The sequence below is a fragment of the Peromyscus eremicus genome, chromosome 3 (assembly GCF_949786415.1).
Source record: "Peromyscus eremicus chromosome 3, PerEre_H2_v1, whole genome shotgun sequence".
Classification (NCBI taxonomy): domain Eukaryota; kingdom Metazoa; phylum Chordata; class Mammalia; order Rodentia; family Cricetidae; genus Peromyscus; species Peromyscus eremicus.
Genome location: NC_081418.1, coordinates 131,675,142 through 131,696,565, shown reverse-complemented (window position 1 = coordinate 131,696,565; position 21,424 = coordinate 131,675,142). Strand labels below are relative to the sequence as shown.

Genomic DNA, 21,424 nt, shown 5'->3' with positions numbered 1-21,424 from the left:
GGGCATTGGAATGTGGAGTATCTGGAGGACCCTTTCAACCCTAAGTGATTTCCCCCCTCCTTTTCAATGTGTGTGTGTGTGTGTGTGTGTGTGTGTGTGTGTGTGTGTGAAGTAGAGCTCCAGATTTTATTACAGGTATTTTAATAAAGACAGTGCATGCCCAGCAGTGGCATGGGCTCCTTAAGGAAGAGGCGCCTCTCCTTTTCTTTTTCCCCCTCTTTTTAAACTATTTTATTATAAATTATGTGCATGTGTGTGTCTCTGTGTGGGTATATACACGTGAGCAGAGGTTGCAGCAGAAGCTACAAGAGAAAGTTGGACTTACAGGTGAACCCAGCTCAGGTCCTGTAGAGAGCATTATGCACTCCAGGGATGAGCTGTCTCTGCAACTCCACCCTACCCTTTTCATCTTTTCATTTCCTTATTTCTTTTATAGTTCCGGGAATGGAACCCAGGGCCTCTGACATGCTAAGCACGTGGTCTACTATTGAGTTGCCTCTCCAGTCTTTCATTCATTCATTTATTTATTTATTTATTTATTTATTTATTTATTTATTTATTTATTTATTTATTAATTCTCCAACATCTCTTCCACTCAAAATGGGGGAAACTCTTTATTAAGGCTCCTCTGGTGTAGCTGTGGCCAGGAAAGAACGGTATTCAAATTTGACTTGGAAGACAGAGTTAAAGGCTAAGTGTCCATTGGGGCTAGGGTCATTTTAGGCAGAGAAAGACCCGGAGGCCGGCCGGGCGGTGGTGGCGCACGCCTTTAATCCCAGCACTCGGGAGGCAGAGCCAGGCGGATCTCTGTGAGTTCGAGGCCAGCCTGGACTACCAAGTGAGTCCCAGGAAAGGCGCAAAGCTACACAGAGAAACCCTGTCTCGAAAAACCAAAAAAAAAAACCAAAAAAAAAAAGAAAGACCCGGAGGCCAAAGTCACCGAGGTCACTCCAACAAAAATGAGTCTCAACTCCACACCAGCTTCGAAGGAGCACCGTCAAATATCTTGGCGGTGACTGGGTTTCCTTCGGTCACAGAGTCCACGTCTTAACTCACATCTTCCTGCATGCCCACATCTCCCTCATCACACATCCCACACTCCCTCCCACATAACCCCAAGGGGTGGCTGCGTCAGGGACCGGCTCTCTGGCCCCACCTCTCGCCGGCCCTCGGCCTCTAGGGGGCAGGGCCCACCTGTGCCTGGGGGCGGGGCCGAGGCGGGGGGCGGGGCGGGACAGGTAGGGTGTAAGGTAGTGTTTGGAGCCGAGAGAAAGCGCCCAAACTGCAACAAGCGAGCGCAGGAGCCGGCGGGCACTTAGGAGAGCCTCCTGGGCAGGGTGCAGGAGCGAGCGAGGAGGGAGGGAGGTGGCGGGCCTGGGACGGGGAGAGGCGTGGAGTGGACACTTGGGGAGGAGGAGCCGGGCTCCGCGGCCGGAGAGAGACCTGCGAGGCGCCCGCGCAGCCGAGGGACCCCAGCGCGCAGAGCATGAGCGGCCAGCCGGCTGGAGAGCGACCCGGGGAGACTGTTTGCGCGCTACGCTGAGCGGCGGAACCGGGTCGGGGCGGCGGGTGCGGGGTAGCCAGTGCTTGGGCGGCGGGCGGGGCGCAGAGCCATGGGGAGCCCCCGCGCTGCGCTGCTGATGCTGCTCCTGCGCCCCATCAAGCTGCTGAGGAGGCGCTTCCGGCTGCTGCTGCTGCTCGCGGTGGTGTCAGTGGGACTCTGGACTCTGTATCTGGAGCTAGTGGCGTCAGCCCAGGCTGGCGGGAACCCCCTGAATCGCAGTAAGTAGCGCCGGGGGCCAAGGAGGTGGCGGAGGTGGGCGGGCGCCCCGGGGCGGGGATCCGCCTCTCCCAGCAGACTTCAGGTGCCAGCGCCGCCCCTCGCTTCCCCGGGGACCCTGGCCGGTGGGGGCCGCCGTGGGTCGCTAATTCTGGCCTGCCCCGGGTAGAGTGGGACCAGGACTCTCTCGGGGCTCCCAGAGCTCTAGCAGAGGTTTGGAGCGCCTTCCACCGTGCAGAATTCGCAGCATCGTGGACAGAGACGCGCGATTAGCGAGCGCGGGCTCCCGAGCTGCGGCGCAACTCGGCCGCACGCTGCGATCGGCGCCGCCCCAACTTTGCCCTCCACTTGCTGGTTGTATGGTTGGCTTCCTGTTTCCCCTCCTGCAGATCTTTCGGGGGTTCTTTTTCAATCGCACCCCCGAGAGAGCCTCCAGGCCTTCCCGCATTGGGTGCGCTACTGTTTCCAAGTACCCACCTCCTTGAATTCTTAGTTCTCCGCTCATCCGGACTGCCACCTCCAGTGTTTGAAGCCCTTGCAGAACCCGCGGATCTAACAAACTCCCGAGATCCCGCCCAAGGCGACCACGCCATGGGTAGATTCCTACTTACATTTTTATTCCACCAAAGCACTCAAGTTTCTGCTTAGAAAAACGGGAGGAAATGCCCTTTCCCCTCTTCAATGGATATGATTATCCACAGCGACTTTCAATATACTTTTGATTGGCCTAACAAAGTAAAATATCATGTGGTAGCCAGAAAGGAATGGAGAACTTTCCAGAAGGGTCAGGTACCCTTCCCCAGCCTAAAGAGGAAGTTCTCATTTCTTCTCCCTGGGTTTTACTTTTCCTGTTTTAAGAGTCTCAAAGAATACCTTTCTGGTAGATATTTTGGTCAACAGCTTTGCCCTTGCCTGAATGTGGTCTTTTGTGGCTCAGAAGAAGAAATTATTGTCTCAGTAACTAAGCAGGTTTGGAGACATGAGCTTATAGCCCATCCTCTCTGTGGCAATGGACATACATAATTCTGGCTGTGAGCTAGGAGACTAGCTGTCACAAGAGATCAAGCTACTGTATGTAGCTAGAGATCAAGAGGCATTTGGCCTGCATGATCTCCAGGGTCCCTCTCAGTTGGGGTAAGAGACCGTATGGCCTCCGCCACTTGGGCATTTCCGAGGTGAGAGAGAGGCCCGCATCTAGGGAAGCAGGTTGCCCTTGGCCACAAGCACGTAACCCTGCATAGAGTCCTTCCTTCCCATGACCCCAGTCTTCCTCCTCGGGGTTTGTTTTTTGTAGAAGCCTTCACACTGTGGCCACGCAGGTGCAGGTAGCTGAGCTTTCTTGGAGTGCGTACAGGTGGGAGGCTTGAGTTCATCTCCTCCTTGGAACACCCTTTGCCAGCATGGTTAGTGGGATACTGCGTATAAATGCGACAGGGAGGCAGCTGCTTTGTGATCCCGAAGTTAGTGGTTGCTGTCTGTCCTCTTCGCTTTTCCTCTACCTCGGGTGTGCTTCCTCGTCCCAGACCAGGCCCAGCTGGCCACAATAAGCTTGCACTCCAGCTCCTACCAGCCTCTGGATCTTGTTGACTTCCTCATACCAGTTTCTGAATCTTATGTGTTTCTCTCCTCGGTGGATCTGACTTGTGGGTTTTTATATTTTTATTAAAAAAATTATTTCTTTTTCCAAACTGACCCTTCTCCAAAAAATGTTCCCAGCTTCTTATTCCAAAATTGACTTAGTGCTCCTTGTGATTTTTGTTTTTTTTTTTTTTTTTTTTTGAGACAGCCACTCGCTCTAGCCCAGGCTAATCTGCGGCTTGCTGTTGCAGGCAGGGCTTGATTTCAAGATCTTCCTGCCTCAGTCTCCCAACTGCTGTTCGTGGGCATCTGCCACATAGCCTGTCTTCTTCCCTGTGGCTTCTTTCTTTTCTTTCTTTTGTTTGTTTTTTTGAGACAGGGTTTCTCTGTGTAGCCCTGGCTGTCCTGGAACTCGCTTTGTAGACCAGGCTGGCCTTGAACTCACAGAGATCCACCTGCCTCTGCCTCCAGAGCTGGGATTAAGGGCATGCACCACCTTTTTTTTTTTTTTTTTTTTTTTTGTCGTTAAGATGCCCAGATGTTTTGCATCAAAATTCCCTCTTGTGCTGTGTCTTACTTGCAGGTCAGAGCTATTCCTCTGGGAATAGAGTAGGGCATTAGGAATGGAAAAGTGGGCAGAGGTTGCTAGTGTTCCCTCCTCCTGCATACCAACAGCTACCAGAGTAGTAAAGCTAACCCTCCCAGCTGTGCCCAGGACTTGACCACAGCAACCAGAGCCCCGTCTTAGCCCTGTTTCCCAGTGAGCCAATCTCTGCCAACTCAGTCCACCACCCGCCTTCCTGTCATCTGTGAGGCTGGCCTCCACTGCCCAGAACCTGTCATTTGCTTGTCCCTGTGTGAGGGTATATTGGTTTAGCACTGGAAAAGTGTATAGGGAATGGCAGTCACAAACTCTAGGGTGGCAGAGTAATGACAGGGGAGCAGACTTCCTGCTCCATCTTCACAAAATAACCTGGTAGTTTAAGATATGGATGGTGTGCAATTTTGGGCTCCATATGCAGAAAAAGCTATAACCAGGATTGGGATAGCTTTAAAAGAAAACAACTAAAATTATTAATACATAGAAAAGGGTTCTTGGCTGCAATAATGACAGCCATTCACTCAGTCATATTTGTTTAATGCATAGCTCAAACAAAGCACTGTGCTAGGTCATTTAGATATGATGACCAAGATATGGTGTCTTAGGTGTACTGATGCTATGATGAAACATTGTGGCCAAAAGCAAATTGGGAGGAAAGGGTTTATTTGACTTACGCTTCCACATCATAGTCCATCACTGAAGGAAGTTGGGCAGGAACCTGGAGGCAGGAGTTGATGCCAAGACCATGGAGGGGTGCTGCTTACTTGCTGGCTTGCTCCACATGGCTTACTCAATCTTTCTCTTTTTCCTTCCTTCCTTCCTTCCTTCCTTCCTTCCTTCCTTCCTTCCTTCCCTTTCTTTCTTCTTCCTCTTCTTCCTCTCTCTCTCTCTCTCTCTCTCTCTCTCTCTCTCTCTCTCTCTCTCTGTTCATTGGTGTTTCGCCTGCATATATGTCTGTATGACAGTGTCAGAAGCCCCGGAACTGGAGTTACAAACAGTTGTGAGTTGCCATGTGGGTGCTGAGAATTGAATCTGGGTCCTCTGGAAGAGCAGCCAGTGCTCTTAACCGCTGATCCATCTCTCCAGCTCCTAGCCCGCTTTCTTATACACCTTAGGACCACCAGCATAGGGATAGTACTACCCACAATGGACTGGGCCCTTCCACATCAATCACTAATTAAGAAAATGTCATACAGGCTTGCCTGCAGCCTGATCTTATAGAGGCATTTTCTCAATTGAGGTTCCCTCCTCTCCAATGACTACAGCCTGTGCCAAGTTGACATAAAATGATGAGCCAGCACATAATGGTTTCTTTGTTCTATAGCTTTCTGTCTAGGAGTGGAACAAGGTGTTGATATGAAACAAAAACAAAAAACAGGCTGGGTGGTGGTGATACACACCTTTAGTCCCAGCATTTGGAAGGCAGAGGCAGACAGATTTCTGAGTTCAAAGCCAGCCTGGTCTACAGAGTGAGTTCCAGGACAGCCAGGGCTACACAGAGAAACCCTATCTGGAAAGCATTCATTACATTTTTCAAAAGTAGAAAGCAGATGTTCTTGTGATATTTCTGAAAATGGGACACAGCTTTCAAATAATTTCATAGAAGTGGAGACATTTAGGGAGGTGGTGAGGAGTTGGTTAAATTCTGATGAATTGGGGCTGGAGAGATGGCTCATTGGTTAAGAGACCTTGCTGCTCTTGAAGAGGATCCAGGTTTGGTTCCCAGGATCAACATGGTGGCTCATAATGATTTTCGTCCCGGTACACAGGATCCAATGCCCTCTTCTAGCCTCCATGAGCATGGCATGCACACGGTGTACTTATTGATGCAGGCAAAGCACACACCAAGTAAAAACAGACTCTGATGAATTGAGGCTGGGGATGCAGCTCAGTTGGCAGTATGCCTGCCTAGTGTATATGAAGCTTTGAGTTTTATCTTCAAGACCTTATAGAACTGGATTGGTGTACCCCTGCAGTCACAGCATTCTGAGGTGGAGACAGGAGGATCGGAAGTTCAAGGCCAGCCTGTGCTACATGAGACCCTGCCTTAAAAAAAAAAAAAAAAAAAAGCTGAAAGAAGGAAAAAGAAGATTCTGATGGAGGACAGGAAAAAGGCTACTCACAGGAGCCAGGAAAAAGCTAGTGTTTGGGAATGTGAGCAGCTGAGTGTGGTGACACAGAAGGTATGTAGGTAAATGAAGGATGAGGCTCAACTGTGGAAGACTCTTGAGCTACATCCCAGCTCTTGTGCAAGACTTTGAATAACAGGAAAATGTGGCATCTGGTTCACTGAAAGCAGAAAAGCAGTTATGGGTTTTAAGGTAGGATAGCATTGCTGTGTGGAACAGGCAATCTTTGTAATAATACTTTGAGGATGGGTAGTGGTGTTGGAATAGGGTCTTCAGACCTCCTTGCTGTGCCCCCATAAGTCCTTAAGTTGCTGGATGGTAAAAGCTGCTCTGGAGTGTGTCATCACAGCACTGGTATTGCTCAGAGAACCTGAGGTGACTATTGTATTCAGATGTGCACCTAAGTATTTCAGTATTTTAATAACTGGTACAGCTATGTTGATGCGTAGTGGCTGAATAGCAGCCCTGAGAGCAGACTATTCAAGGTTCTCCATTCAGGTAGGCTTTAGCAAATTATATCCATTTGTCCACATTGTATCTGGTAAGGTTCTGCCAGAAGGCAGAGGTTGCACTAAAATGCTTTCTGTATTCTTTGCTACATAATGGACTTACAGTTGGGGGTCAACTTGGTGTCTGAGCCAATAGATGACATTTGGGTACAAAGCCAGCACAGAGAGACAGTGTTCATAGTGTATCCTGGTTTTATTTCAGAGTTGGGCCTGGCATGTTCCTTCCCAAGTACCAGGTTTACCTGCTGGACACCAAAGCCCTCTCAAGCCTAGGAAACTAATTGTCCTTTGCTGCCTCTAAGGTCAGCCCCACATTTCCAGTTGGCCCTTATCATTTTTGATTGGCTTGAGTAGACAGAGGGAGGGACACCCACTGATGTCGGACAGACAGGTTGCTCCCATATCACTACAGCAGGTCTCTTTGAAAGGATACAAACTTCCTGTAGCAGAGGTAACCCAGGGCAGAGCTGTAATCTGAGAAGTGTGCTTGGCAGGGAGGTGCAAATGAGGCAGATGTGTGGGCAAAGGAGGGATAGGATGGCTTGGAGAGGAACCTCACAGTAGAGTAGAGCAGAGCACACCACAGCTCCTGCTGCCTGCCGCGCTGTTCTTTCCCAAGAATCCACTGGCTCTTTTTCTTCTGCTCTGCTTGCCTCCCTGTACGTTGGCATTTGTTATAGTGCTTGGCTGCTGTGGGCCCCTTCAAATTAGGATTCAGTTCTGGGCACATACTAGGCGCTCTGGGGACTCTCCTAAACACCTCTGGTAACCACTGGGCAGTTGTAGATTTCAAAGCACCTGATAATTTCTATTAGCAGACACTAACTTATCAGTGACTAATCCAAAAATAAAACCCAGGAATTCTTGTCCTGTGTACCATCATACATGTACTCTCCAATGCCTTTGAATATGAATGTCAAAGATAAGAATTGAGCAGTCTGGGGCTGGAGAGATGGCTCAGCAGTTAAGAGCACATAGTCTTCTTGCAGAGGCCCTGAGTTTTTCCTAGTACCCTTGTTGGGCCACTCACAATGTTGTAACTTCAGCTCCGGGGGATCAGGGCCTCCGAGGGCACCTGGACTCATGTGCACATACATAGACCTATACACATAATTGAAAATAAAAGAATTATTGGGCAGTGGTGGACCATGCCTTTAATCCCATCACTCAGGAGGCAGAAGCAGCCAGATCTCTGTGAGCTTGAGGTCAGCCTGGTCTACAAAAGCGAGTTGTAGGACAGCCAGGGCTGTTACACAGAGAAACCCTATCTTGAAGAAGAAGAACAACAACAACAACAAAAAACAACCCCCAAACAAAAACAAAACAAAACAAAACGAAACAGGCAAAAACAAAACTAACAAAGAAAAGAAGAATTAAGCTGCTTATGCTGTTTGTGAGTGTTTTCTAGCAGGCGAGTGGTGTTTGACTAGAGGACACTCTCCTTATTTGTTTCTGCCATTTACCTGGACTCCCTGTTCCTGTCCTAATGGAGCCAGAGGGTATCTTGGCAAGACATGCCCAGCTTCATTCTGTTCTCCACCCAGGGATCCTCAGTCTAAGTTGGTGGCACTGGAGCTGCCAGACACTCCCTGTCCTCGGGGTTGTTCAGGGCACGACTCTCCTACTTCACGGTGCAAGGGCTTCTGAAATAACCAATTTGGTGCTGGTTCAACTGGAGGCTGGACGGTGCACGGCAGTAATTTTCCAGGCCACAGAATCTGGCCTGGCCCTCTAGTGTTGAGCTTTATGGAGCAGAGCAGAGCAGCCGCCATGGAGTTTGCCTTGGAAGGGGGCCTGGAGGCTGTTCTTGGAGTTGCTGTACAGTACCGTCTACCCAGTTCCACTAGGTCTCAAAACCCTCTCCTTTAAAAAATTTTCCACAAGCATTTCCCTTATATCCCAAGACAGTGAGGTCTAAACTAGGCCAGCCATATATTTACTCTTCGATGCAGTCCTCCTCTGACCTTTTGATCCACCTGATTCATAGATTTATAGATTAACTAACACAAAAGGATACTGCTGGGACAGATAAGTTTGGATGGTGTTATATAAAAGGTATTAGACCGAATGAATAGGTTGTGTATTCTGAGCAAAGCATGATAGGTCTTTAATTTTTTATACTTACAGGTTCTGCTTTTCTTTCCCCCTTTTTAGACAGGGTTTCATGTATCCCAGGCTGGCCTCCAACTCCCGATGTAGCCAAGGATAACCTTGAACTTCTGATACTTTTGCCTTTACTTCCTGAGTGAATTTGATACTTGGGATTACAGACATGCTCCACTATACCCGGTCCTTTTATGTGGTGCTGAGGATAAGCCAAGGCTTCCTGCTTGGTAGACAAGCACTTTACCACAGCTATATCTTTGGCTCAGGTTCTTCAAATGTTGGAAACAGCCATTAGATAAGCAAAAATGAGTATCTTAGTTATTTTTTGCCATGCTGAAGTTTGAGCTGTGACTTTGTACCACTGCATCCATATTCCTAGCTTAAAAAAAAAATTATTAGCCGAGTGGTGGTAGCTCATGCCTTTAATCCCAGCACTTGGGAGGCAGAGGCAAGCAGATCTGAGTTCAAGGCCAGCCTAGTCTGCAGAGCAAATTCTAGGACAGCCAGGGCTACACAGAGAAAACCTGTCTCGAAAATCCAAACCAACCAAACAAAAAGATTATTTATCTATATATCTATCTATTTATTTATTTATGACATAGTTTTACTATGTAACTCTGGCTGGCCTGGAACTCACTGTGTAGACTAGGCTGGCCTTGAACTCAGATCCTGCTGCCTCTGCCTTCTAGGTACTGGATTAAAGGCGTGTGCCACCATGCCCAGCTATTTTTATTATTTTAAGTTATAACTGTGTATGTTTGCTTGTGTACTTGTGGATGCCAGAGGTATTATACCTCGCTGGGAGCTGATGTGGGTTCTGGGAATCCAACTTGGATTCTCGGCAAGAGCAGTATACGTGCTCTTAACTACTGAGCCATCTCTCCAGCTCCCAGTTTTTAAAAAACCTTTTGATGAAAGACACAGACAGACAGACAGGCATGGACACATGCACGCACGCACGCACGCACGCACGCACGCACGCACGCACGCACGCACGCACGCATGCTTGCATGCATACCCACACACACATATACACACACAGGGCAGGGAGTTGCTCTATAAATGTACAGCCTGGTAAACAGTGTATCTGCATAGCCAATCATGGTGAAGAAACAATTCTGTAAGACACTTTGGACTTCCCTTTGAATCACTGGCACCAGCACAGATGAACTTAAGACTACTTTTATGTGTTATAAATGGAATCATTCAATATGTGATTTATTATACAAGTTACACAAACACAGTTTTTCTTGAGGCAGTGTTTAATGTAATACAGGCTGGCCTCAAACTCACTGTGAACCTGAAGCTGACCTGGAATTCCTGATCTTGCCTCTTACCGAACAAGTATTAGTATTACAGGTGTGTGCCACCATGCCTGGCTTTAAAATACAGTTTATGATTCTAAAAACAATGAACATTCCTTGTCCCGGATGACAGCTCTATAGCTGGACCATTAAGCTACAGTCACAGCTTTACTATTCTGTGCTTTAGGCACTCTAGCATATCTGATGTAACGGTCATCAGTGGCTAAGGCGAGGAGCCCAGCTACCGTGAGACAGAGCCCTGAGGATGTCCCACCAGAGCTGCTGTGAGACAGAGCCCTGAGGATGTCCCACCAGAGCTGCTGTGAGACAGAGCCCTGAGGATGTCCCACCAGAGCTGCTGTGAGACAGAGCCCTGAGGATGTCCCACCAGAGCTGCTGTGAGACAGAGCCCTGAGGATGTCCCACCAGAGCTGCTGTGAGACAGAGCCCTGAGGATGTCCCACCAGAGCTGCTGTGAGACAGAGCCGAGTTGGAGGCTGTTGCTTTTATTGTGTGTGAAACTCCCCAAAATGTTTCTTTCCAGTCTTGACACTGGAATAATTGTGTTTATCTTGAATAGTTTAGTTTTTATTGGTCAAATCAGTTGTGTAGCTACCCTGGTTTCTCCCTTTGTGTTGGCATTAGAAAAGCCTTAGAATTTAATTTTCCACCGGGCAGTGGTTGTGCATGATTTTAATCTTAGCACTCAGGAGGCAGAGTCAGGCGGATCTTTGTGAGTTCAAGGCCAGCCTAGTCTACAGAGCTAGATCCAGAACAGGCACCAAAACTACACAGAGAAACCCTGTCTCAAAAAAACCAAAAAGAATTTAATTCTTCCTTCACATGGAGAAAAGCAGAAGAAATTTTATGATTTGTAGCTTTTCCTTCCTTTCTTCTTCTCTTCCTTCCTTCCTTTTATAGGTGGAACCCAGAACCTCACATGTTAATCTAGTGTTCTACTACTGAGCTATGCTCCCAGATCTGTATTTTTCTATTAATTTCTTTCTTTGTGTCCTACAACTACTTCCAGTTTACACCATCTTAACAGCTTGTGGTTCTTACAAGCCATTTAACTTAATCAAGAAATAAATAAAAGTGCAACGGTATACATAGGAACTTTGAAAAATTGCCTCGGATCCACTACTCTGGCCGAGAGATTACTGTAAAGAAACTGCAAAATAAGTAAATAAAGTTCAATAAGCTGGTTGGCAACACTGCTAGTCACACAATCCAGGCACTATCCAGCAAGGCTAGAAAACTCATTTGTCACATGGGCACTAAATATTGAAGAAGAAGACCTGAGAGGGACAGAGAGATTGTGGAAGTGAAGCTCTGGGTCTGCAATGCAGCCTGTGGCTGACAGATCCACAAAGTCACAAACATCAGAGGTCCCTGCCTATGGACAGCTGAGAAAACAGGCGGGAGAAGAACCTTTGCTTGCTTCTGCCTCCAATTCCTTATCCTGTTTATTATTATTATTATTATTATTATTATTATTATTATTATTATTATTGCTTTGTTTTCTGAGATAGTCTCCCCATATAGCTCAGGCTGGCCTTGAACCTGTGATTCTCCTGCCTCCATCTTCTGAGTGTTGCAATTACAGGTTTGTATCATTATATCCAGTGCTGCTGCTGCTGCTGCTCCTCCTTCTCTTCCTCCTCCTCCTCCTTCTCTTCCTCCTCTTCCTCCTCTTCCTCTTCTGAGGAAGAGGCTCCCACTATATAGCCTAGGCTGGCCTTAGAATCAGAGAAATCCTCCTGCCTCTGCTGCCTGAGTGCCGGAATTAAAGGAGTGCAACATCATGCTTGGCCTCCATTTCTTTTAGACCATGTTTGTGTGTCACCTAGCAGAGGCTATGCTGTGTCCTGCTTTATAGTAGGTAAAGTTATGCTTTGTAGAATCAGGCCATTAGAAGAGGGATGAAGGATGGGAAAAAGAAGAAGGAAGAAAAAAAAGTATCACTGAGTGGTGGTGGCGCACACCTTTAATCCCAGCACTCAGGATGCGGAGGCAGGCAAATCTATTGAGTTTGAGGCCAGCCTGGTCTACAGAGCGAGTTCTAGGACAGCCAGGGGAACAAAGAGAAACTCTGTGTTGAAAAACAACAACAACAAAAAGGTATGTGGTTGTGTACACCTTTAACCTGAGTTCCAGGCCAGCCTGGTCTACATAGTGACTTCCAGGCCAGCCAGAGCTACACGGTGAGACTTTGTCTCAAAAACAGGAAAAAAAAAAAAAAATGGAGGGGCTGCTACTGGAGAGATGGTTCAGCAGTTTCAGACCTGTGTTCAGTTCCCAGCACCCACATGGAGGCACACACCTGTCTGTAACTCTGGTTCCTGGGCTTCTGAACTCATGCACATACAGGCAAAATATCCATGCACATAAAATAAAAATAAATAAGGAAGGAAGGAAAGAGAGATGGGATGGTGGAGGGTAGGAATAGAGAGAGAACTTCCAAGAGATTTTCTGTATAAGCACCCAGGAAATAGAATAATGTGTGTTTTTCAATTTTCAATTTGCAAATCTTGAATGGTAGCTGAGATGATTCATTTTAAAGCTTAAGGGAAAATGTCTATGGAACATTTACTTTTTTTTGGTGGAGAGCTGAATGGAATAAAGCCTTGATAGTTCCTGGAAAAATGTGGAATTTGAAGACAAGGCAGGGTTTTACTCCCAGTTCTGTTACTCACCAATTTAAGACCTCATGTAAGGTAATTATTCCTTTCCAAGCCTCCGATGCCTCATCTGGGTCAGAGGTCACACTGCTTGGTGTAGTAGAGCTTTTCTTCTTCCAGCCAGATTAATGAGTCTGCCACGCACAGGTGCTTAATTAGAGGTCGTAGAAGTTAAGTGCTCAGTGAATGGTGATTCCCACCTCTTCCTCCTTGAGGTTTCCAGTCTGCAAGAAATGTACAATGCCCAGGCAGGCATGGGTCAATAGGCTGTGTTCCTCAGCTGGTCCTTTGGCCAAATGCTTCTTCAGGTTAGCCTATGACAAACATGTGCCCAGCTCCAAGCATCTGCTAGATGGGCAGATGTTTGCATGGAGTTGGGAGGTAGGTCAGCTGCCAGAGACTTCTGAGAGACCGCACTGTTTGGCTGTAGTAGGACAAGAAAGCACAGCAGACAGAATACACCAGCCTGTCATCATGCTACATGCTCTGGAGTACATGTTGAGGATGGAAGGCGCTGTAAGGCAGGAACATGCACAGTAATCGTAATTTAAATTTTAGCATGGTAGCACATGCCTTTGTTCCCACCACAGGCAGAGGCAGGTGGATCTTTATGAGTTCAAGGCCAGTCTGATTTACATAAAGTGAGTCACAGGCCAGCCAAGGCTATATAATGAGACCCGGTCTCGAACAGTAAAATCAAATAAAAAAAATTTAAATCTTAGCTCTGATTTGCTATGGGTAATAGATTAGATAAGATAAATTTAAATGATTCAAAACAAAGGAAAACAAAATTTCAGAAGGAATTGTATTAATTCCTTTTCTTGTTGCTATGACAGAATCCCTGTCAATGCAACTTAAGGAAGTTTGGTGGCTGTCAGCTTGGCACAGCCGGGGAGAGGGACCCTCAATCTGGGAACTGCTTCTATTGGCTTCCAGCAGCTGTGTCTGTGGGGAATTTTCTTGCTTCGTGATTGAAGTAGGAGATGGTTTCATCTCCAGACGTGAGCCTGGGATGTGTGAGAAAGGTAAATAAGCAACCAGAGGGGACAAGCCAGAGAGCAATGTGCCTCTGTGGTTTGGCTTCCCTGCGTGATGGACTGTGATCTATTGTTGTTAGCCATAGTGTTTATCTTAGCGACAGGAAATAATAGGATAGCAAGTGTTTATTTTGGCTAATAATTTGGGATACAGTCCATCATGCTGGGAAAGGTCTGGTGACAAGACTGTGGAGACAAGTGGTCACTTGTGTTCCCACTCGAGAAACACTGAGAGATGGCTGAGGTTCTCCACTCAGTCTCCTTTGCACTCATTTCACTCATTCACAAGCACATGAGACGGGACCACCCATAGTCATTTGGGCCTTTTCCTCTCAGTTCAACCTTTCTGGAAACACTTTCATACCATGCACAGATATGTATGTATCCACGGTGACTTCAAATCTGGTCAAATTGACCTTGAAGATTAACCATTAAATCGAGGCAATAAATGTAAACAAAAACCATATAAATCTTGAAGGCTTTAGCTTTATCCTCCTTGGGAGTAGGTTTGGAACTCTTCTATGTTACTTAGGAGCTAAGGGGACAGTCATCTTTTTTTTTTTCAATGTTCTGGTTATAGTCTTGAAGACTTAACTGCCTAAACTCTTAGTGGTGGCCATTATCCCAGGGCCTCTGGCCGAGGTCATCTCTTATGTGGTCTCAATACAAGCAGTTGCCTTGAAGATTCAAGGTCTCTCTCTGCTGAGATCCCCTTACAAATACCTTGATCCACCCTTTCCAACTTGTCTGCCAGCCAGAGTTCACAGATGTGTGGCACTGCTCACATGCACCCTCCTTGTGCAACTAGCTCGGTGTCCTGGTCACTACTGAGCCAGAGATTGGCACAGGGAGTGAGGACCCTGAGGACTTCCTCCAGAACCAGAGACAAAGCCCAGCACTCGTTCTCAGTTCTTGGGTCTTTCTTCCCATTTTGGCTAAATGGGAAAAGGGAGAAGGAGAGGGGAGAACACCCAGTGGGTGACTTTTAGCAGTAGCGGTGAAGATTGTACAAGGGAGGAAGACTGAGCAAGAACCCAAGGGGGAGGATTTTATTCTTTTTTCATTCTAGTGACTTTTGTTTGTCTAGAAGTTTTATTTGATTCTATGTCAACAATTTTAGATCCTTTTAAAATGCTATATTAATTGTATGCTTTTGACAATTGTAAACAACTTTATAATCTAATATTGTTGATTATGCCCCAAACTAAGGGACCTGTATCTGCTGTTCTGATTGTCATACCTTATGTTTTGATCCTTGGATATTTCTTTTCTTTTAAAGATTTATTTATTTATTATGTATACAGAAGAGGGTGCCCGATCTCATTACAGATGGTTGTGAGCCACCATGTGGGTGCTGGGAATTGAACTCAGGACCTCTGGAAGAGCAGTCGGTGCTCTTAACCTCTGAGCCATCTCTCCAGCCCCGGATATTTTTTTTTCTATTATGAAGGGCTTAGCTGTGTCCTTAAAAAGAGGCTAGTAATATTGTATGCAGTACTTGTTAACATTTTGGTATGTTTTTCCAAAGAAGTCCTTTGGCTTAAGTGCCCTTTTAAGAGTTTTTTGTTTGGTTTGTTTTTTGTTTTTTTAAGGCAGGGTTTCTCTGTATAGCCCTGACCTGTCCTGGAACTCACTCTGTAGACCAGGCTGGCCTCAAACTCCCAGATCCACCTGCCTCTGCTCCCTGAGTGTTGAGATAAAAGGCATACACTGCCACCACCACCACCCATTGAGATATATTTTTATTAATTTTTTGTATGTGTGTGCCTGTGTGTCCATGTGCCTGCTGGTGCCTAGCGAGGCCAGAAGATGGCTTCGGATACCCCTGAGCTGGACTTACATGTGGCTGTAAGCTGCCTGATGTGGGTGCTGGGAACCAAACTTGGGTCTTTGTAAGTGCTGAGCCATCTCAACTTCCTCCTTTAGCTTGAGCGTCCAAGTGTCCTACTGTCTGATCTTGTGTGTGCGCGCGCATGCGTGCATGCAGAGGTGACTATTTCTGTGGAAGGCAGATAGCATTAGCTAAGTGTCAGTTGAGGGAACCAGCTTGTTGAATTGAGCCTGTTGTATAGAAGTTACCTGCGGTGAGGGAGATGAGGATGAGCAGCCACATGTGAAGCCTCTTGATGCCACACTCTGCAGAGTTCAGGCTTGGCCGCGGATAGGGTAGCAGCATAAGTTCTGTTAGGCAGGAGTTGGAGATAATGTAAGTCCCTTTTTAAAATCCACTAATTTAGCTGGGCGGTGGTGGTGCACACCTTCAATCCCAGCACTTGTGAGTTCAAGAACAGCTTGGTCTATAGAGCGAGTTCCAAGAACCCAGGACTACACAGAGAAACCTTGTCTTGAAAAAAAAAAATCCACTAATTTGTATTTCAATTCTTCAGACATTTATTGAATTTTTGAATGTTCCAGGAGCTGTGACTGTAAGTAAATAAAGCTGTTGGAAGTTTGCAAGGTGGCTTGTGATGGACATTTAGAGCTGATCATGATACCACATGTCTGTAATTCCAGTTCTCGGGAGACTGAGACAGGTAGCTACAAATTTTGAGGCCAGCTTTGCCCATGTGGTACAACTCTGTCTTTTATTTATTTATTTATTTTAGACAGGGTATCACTGTGTATGCCTGGATGTTCTGGAACTCATCATGTAGACCAGGCTGGCCTTGAACTCACAGAGATCTCCACCTGCCTCTGCTTCCATCATGCCTGTCTACAGCCCTGTCATAAAATAGCCACGTATGTGGCATGGGTCTTTAATCCCAGCACTCAGTAGGCAGAGGCATGTGGATCTCTGTGAGTTCCAGGTCAGATGGGGCGACATAGTCAGACCCTGGTCGAATGAATGAATGAATGAATGAATGAAAACAAATGACCTCCTCAACCCCAAACCACCTCTGTGTTTACTATAGTGATTCTAAGGGCAGGCAGTGAGTGTTTAGCTTGAAAGGGAGGCAGACAAAAGCTGAGCCATCTCAAGGAAAGATGTGATAGTTTGGTGGCAGAGTTGATGTAGTAAAGGAGAAAATATGAAGTTATGGGTTTCAGACAAGATTCTCTGTCTCCATTCTGTCATGATCATTTTTATTAAGGGATGCTGTATCAATCCAGTATCTCAAAAGTGTTCTTGTGAGAAGGAAGTGTTGCATTTCTTCTCCTGTTTTTGTCTCTGGGACTTGAGTCCTACAGTAGTCCTGGAGAACAGTGTTAAGGGATCAGGAGACAAATCAGCATTCAGCAGATGCTTCTGAGCACTTGTGAAATACCAGGCAAAGCCCTCGGCGTTGGGAGCATAGTATGGCTCACGAAATTCAAGAGTGGCCCGAAGAGACTGCGTGGAGGTGGGAGAAGGGGCTTCCCAAGCGGTGACATTCAGAAAGCAGGTGTCTTAGTGGTCCAGGGTGATTAAGCACCCGATGGATGGCGAGATTTAAGCCCTTTAGTGATTCAGTCAGTAGGAGCCCGGCAGTGGGTAGAACAGAGTTGCGGGTGGTTTTCTCCTTTCTACCCTTCCTGCCGTCCTTGAAGCTTTACCCTTTTACCTCCTGGCAGGAAGAGCCAGCCACTGCCTCCGAGCTCTCTACTCAAGGTTATTCTGGGCCTGGAGAGAGACCCATCGTAGCGTAAACCTGGATCCCCAAACAAATCTGGGTGGGGTTGGGTCCTTCGTCTCCTGCTGAAAGCCTGGCAGGAATTAACCTCTGCTCCCCATCCCCTCACAGCATTGTTTTCATACCTCCATTAGTGCACTTATCAAAGTCTGCTTGCATCAGAGTTATTTCTGTCTGGGTTTGTCTTCCCCCAAGAGATTGTAAATTTCTAGAGTGCTGAACTTAGCCATTGCCCCCCTTTTTAGCTCCCTGGGACAGAGATTTTTAACACTTTGTGGATTGTGTATACCTGTAAGAATCTCATAGAGAAATGCAGGCCCTTTCTCCAGAAGTTTATTCACCCCTTAAATATTTCCCATACTATCAGTCCCCCGACCCCTATCTCAGAATCCCGAGGCAGTCATTTTCCAAAGTGTTTTATCCAGTGCTCTGGTAAGCTCTCAGGGTCTGATTGATGGGAACTTCCTGCCAATTAAACCTCCTTTGGTTGCAGAGGATATTAGGTGGTCGCAGGGAAGCCAGGAAGAGCACCTCTGTACAAGGGAGCATGTAACCGGATGCGCCCATGCAGAGGGAAGGGCTGTTCAGAGGCTGTGGCTATCCCAAGCCGGGGGCAGGCCTTCTCCCACATCTTTGCCATTGTTATGCTGTGTTCTGTTATCAGTTCATCCCTTCCGCTTGATTCTCAAATGCTGCCCACCTTTGATATCATCCCGTCCTGAACCACCTTTGACTATTTCAGAATCAGCTGACCTATCCTCCTTGGAACTTGGTTGCAGTTCAGTTATGTGAAGCTTGTCCTCTGGGTCTGTCTCCTGTATCCACAGCCTGAGAGACTCCTGAGTGTCTAGTTAGGGCAGCTCACGGCACTGCTCTATAAGCGTGCGTGGAGCACCTGAAGAGGCAGCTGCTGTAGCTCATGCGTCCTCTGAGGTTGCTGTGATGCCGACCATACCATTGGCTATCATTGTGTAATAGCTCCTTTAAACTCACTCTATAGTTGAGGGTGACCTGAACATCTGATCCTCCTGCCTCTGCTTCCCAAGTACTGGGCTTGCAAGCACGGACTACCCAGGGCTTTGTGCATGGTAGGCAAGCACTCTACCAGCCCAGCTGCATCTCTAGTCTTGGGGGTTTTAAATCCCTTCTGTGTCTCTTTTGATTGGTTTCAAGGCGTTGCCTCTAACATATCATAAGGATACCTGTCCTCCAGCCCCCAATCTTAGAGTTGTTGAGATGGTATCACGTTTTTGTTCTAGACTCCTGGCAGACATCCACAGGAGAATGTGAATGAAATCCGTTGAGTGAGCCTCTGTGCAATCTGAGAATCTTTCAACATGATTCACCACGTCATTACTACAGTTGATCTGAGTTACTCTTTAAAATGGAATCTGTTCGCCCAACTTCAGGACTTGACCAGTGAAGACTGTTAGGCCTACAGAATTTTAATTAACTTGTACAGATAGCAGAACTGGGCTCCGAACTCCTGATACATTTTTTCACTCCTGCCAATTACCAATTATTCTGCCTGCTCATTCATTCCCCTTTTCTTTGCTAATGCTTTATTCTTCCTCCCCTTAAGTCAACAGTTCTCAACTCGGGGGTCACAACCCCTTTGGGGGTCGAACAACCCTTTCATAGGGGGTCTCTGAAGACCATTGGAAAACACAGATATTTACATTATGATTCATAAAGTAGCAAAATTACAGTTATAAAGTAGCAATGAAAATAATTTTATGGTTGGGGGTCACTACAACGTGAAGAACTGTATTAAGGGGTCTCAGCATTAGGAAGGTTGAGAACCACTGCCCTAAGTGATATTTTATTTTCTCAGTGCTGGGGATGGAGCCTAGTACATCATGCATGCTAGGCAAGTACTCTACTATTGAGCAACACCCTCAGCCTGTGTTTATCTTTTCTTACCAGTGAGGCAGCTGAAGTGATTGCCACTTAGTTGCCGGTGGATCGTGTTTCCAACTCAACTACTGTTAGCGGTAATCTGTGGCTTTCCTGAAATTTCTCTTGTGACACCTGCTTTGATATTAGTGGTTGAGAGTAGCCTGCAAAGATGTTCTTATTGATGTTGAATTCTCACATTGCAAGGGGCAGGTCAAGACTTGACGTTCTTCATTGAACAGATTCCTTTGCTTTAGGCTCCCGTCCTGAGAACAGAGCCCATTCAGTATCGAGCTCCTCCTCGCCTCCTCCTCTGGTCATTGTCTCCTCCTCCTCTGAAAGTTTTTTTTAATCATTATTTATGTGTGTGTGTGTGTGTGTGTGTGTGTGTGTGTGTGTGTGTGAGTGACAGAGAGAGAGAGAGAGAGAGAGAGAGAGAGAGAGAGAGAGAGAGAGAGAGAGAGGGAGAGAGGGAGAGAGGGAGAGGGAGAGAGGGAGAGAGGGAGAGAGAGAGAGAGAGAGAGAGAGAGAGAGAGAGAGAGAGAGAGAGAGAGAGAGAATGCACATGCCACAGCACACATGTAGAGATCAGAGGACAACTTGTGGAAGTTGGTTCTCTCCACCATGTGGGTCCTGGGAATTAAATCTGGGTCGTCAGTCTTGGTGGCAGATGTCTTTACCTGCTGAGCCATGTCACTGGCCCCTCAACTGGTCCTTTAATGGCAGCTGTTACCACATGTAACTGCAGTGGGCCCTGGAGTCTGTTTCAAGCAGTAATAAGATGGGACTTACATTCAGAACTGACTTAAAAAAATAGTGTGCCGGGCGGTGGTGGCGCATGCCTTTAATCCCAGCACTCGGGAGGCAGAGCCAGGCGGATCTCTGTGAGTTCGAGGCCAGCCTGGACGGTACCAAGTGAGTCCCAGAAAAGGCGCAAAGCTATACAGAGAAACCCTGTCTCGAAAAACCAAAAAAAAAAAAAAAAAAATAGTGTACACCTGTTATCCCAGCTGCCAGGGAAGCTGAGGCAGAGGAATTGCAAGTTCAAGGCTTGCATTGGGCACAAAGTGAATTCAAGGCTAGCCTGAGTAACTTAAGGAGACCCTGTACCAAAATAAAACCTAAAAAGAAGAAGAAAAAAAAGAGGCTGTGGATATAGTTCAGTGATAAAGCACTTGCTTGGTATCATGCTTGAGGCTCTAGTCTCACTCCCCAGTACTGACCCCCAAATAAATAAGAAAAAGGGGGGCAGAAAAGCACATAAATCTTTTCTCTTTCCAGCACATAGTAGAACTGGGCATCAGGGGATAGATTTTCTGTCTTGTTCTGATATGAACTGGCTGTACGTCTTTCAGTAAGTCAATTCTGCTCTTTGCTGTCTGGGGCTGAGTCTTTCTTTGTCAACACAGAGCTCTGACTATGATCCCTGGTCTTACTAATTCTGACATCGTCCTCAGAGAAATGGTCTTTGTCTCAGCTTTCAGTCTCCTGAGTTGAATGTGGCCAGGGAAAGATTAGCAAAAAGGAGACGAGGGGAGATGCCTGGGTTCAAATCCTGGCTCCTTACAACCGTTAGCTCTACTCAAGGGAGATGGGAGGCTGGGCTGGGGCCTGATCTTGTCCCTGAGACAGCGGCTGTCCCCTTCCTTCCCCATTCCCACTGGGGAAGGAAGGGTTGACCCTCTAGGTGGGGGCTCTGAGGGAGGCTAAAAGTTGGATGATGATGTGGGGAGCATTTGGGGGACATTTCCGTTAAGTCCTGGTCACCATTGTCATCAATCTCGTAGCCCTCCCCTAAACTTCTGAGCTACAGACGGGACTGGGTCCTACCCTAGGGCCTCACCCTCTCTTCCTCCTGCCTGCTGGGCAGCCATCACAAACACTGCTGTGTGCTTAGCTCAGGAGTGGGAAGACTGTTCAGGGACTGGCTGAGGAATTGCCCACTAATCTTGGCAGTTGCTGCCACAAGCTTGACCAGACCATCAGAAGTGGGGGAATCAGAAGTAGGAGCTAGTGAGTCATAGGTGCAGCCACGGGGAAGAAGCCCTTGGCAGAGGTGCCCATCCAGGAAGCCAATTTCCCTTGCAACTCATGGGGAGTCATAGTTCTGGATTCTTCCTTCCAGGCTTGCTCACTTAGGTAGCTGTTCTGGTGAGCATCCCTGTGGTGGTCCATTTAGTAGTAATAATAAT

General features: G+C 47.0%; 1 protein-coding gene across 1 annotated transcript in view; it reads left to right on the top strand.

Annotated features, from left to right (window-relative positions):
- The first annotated feature begins 1,613 nt into the window (after nucleotides 1–1,613).
- B4galnt3 (beta-1,4-N-acetyl-galactosaminyltransferase 3) overlaps nucleotides 1,614–21,424 on the top strand; it is a 106,530-nt gene continuing 86,719 nt past the window's right edge. The window contains exon 1 of the mRNA XM_059256871.1: nucleotides 1,614–1,782. Within this exon, the coding sequence (XP_059112854.1) occupies nucleotides 1,614–1,782 (169 nt within the window). The remainder of the gene's footprint in view (nucleotides 1,783–21,424) is intronic.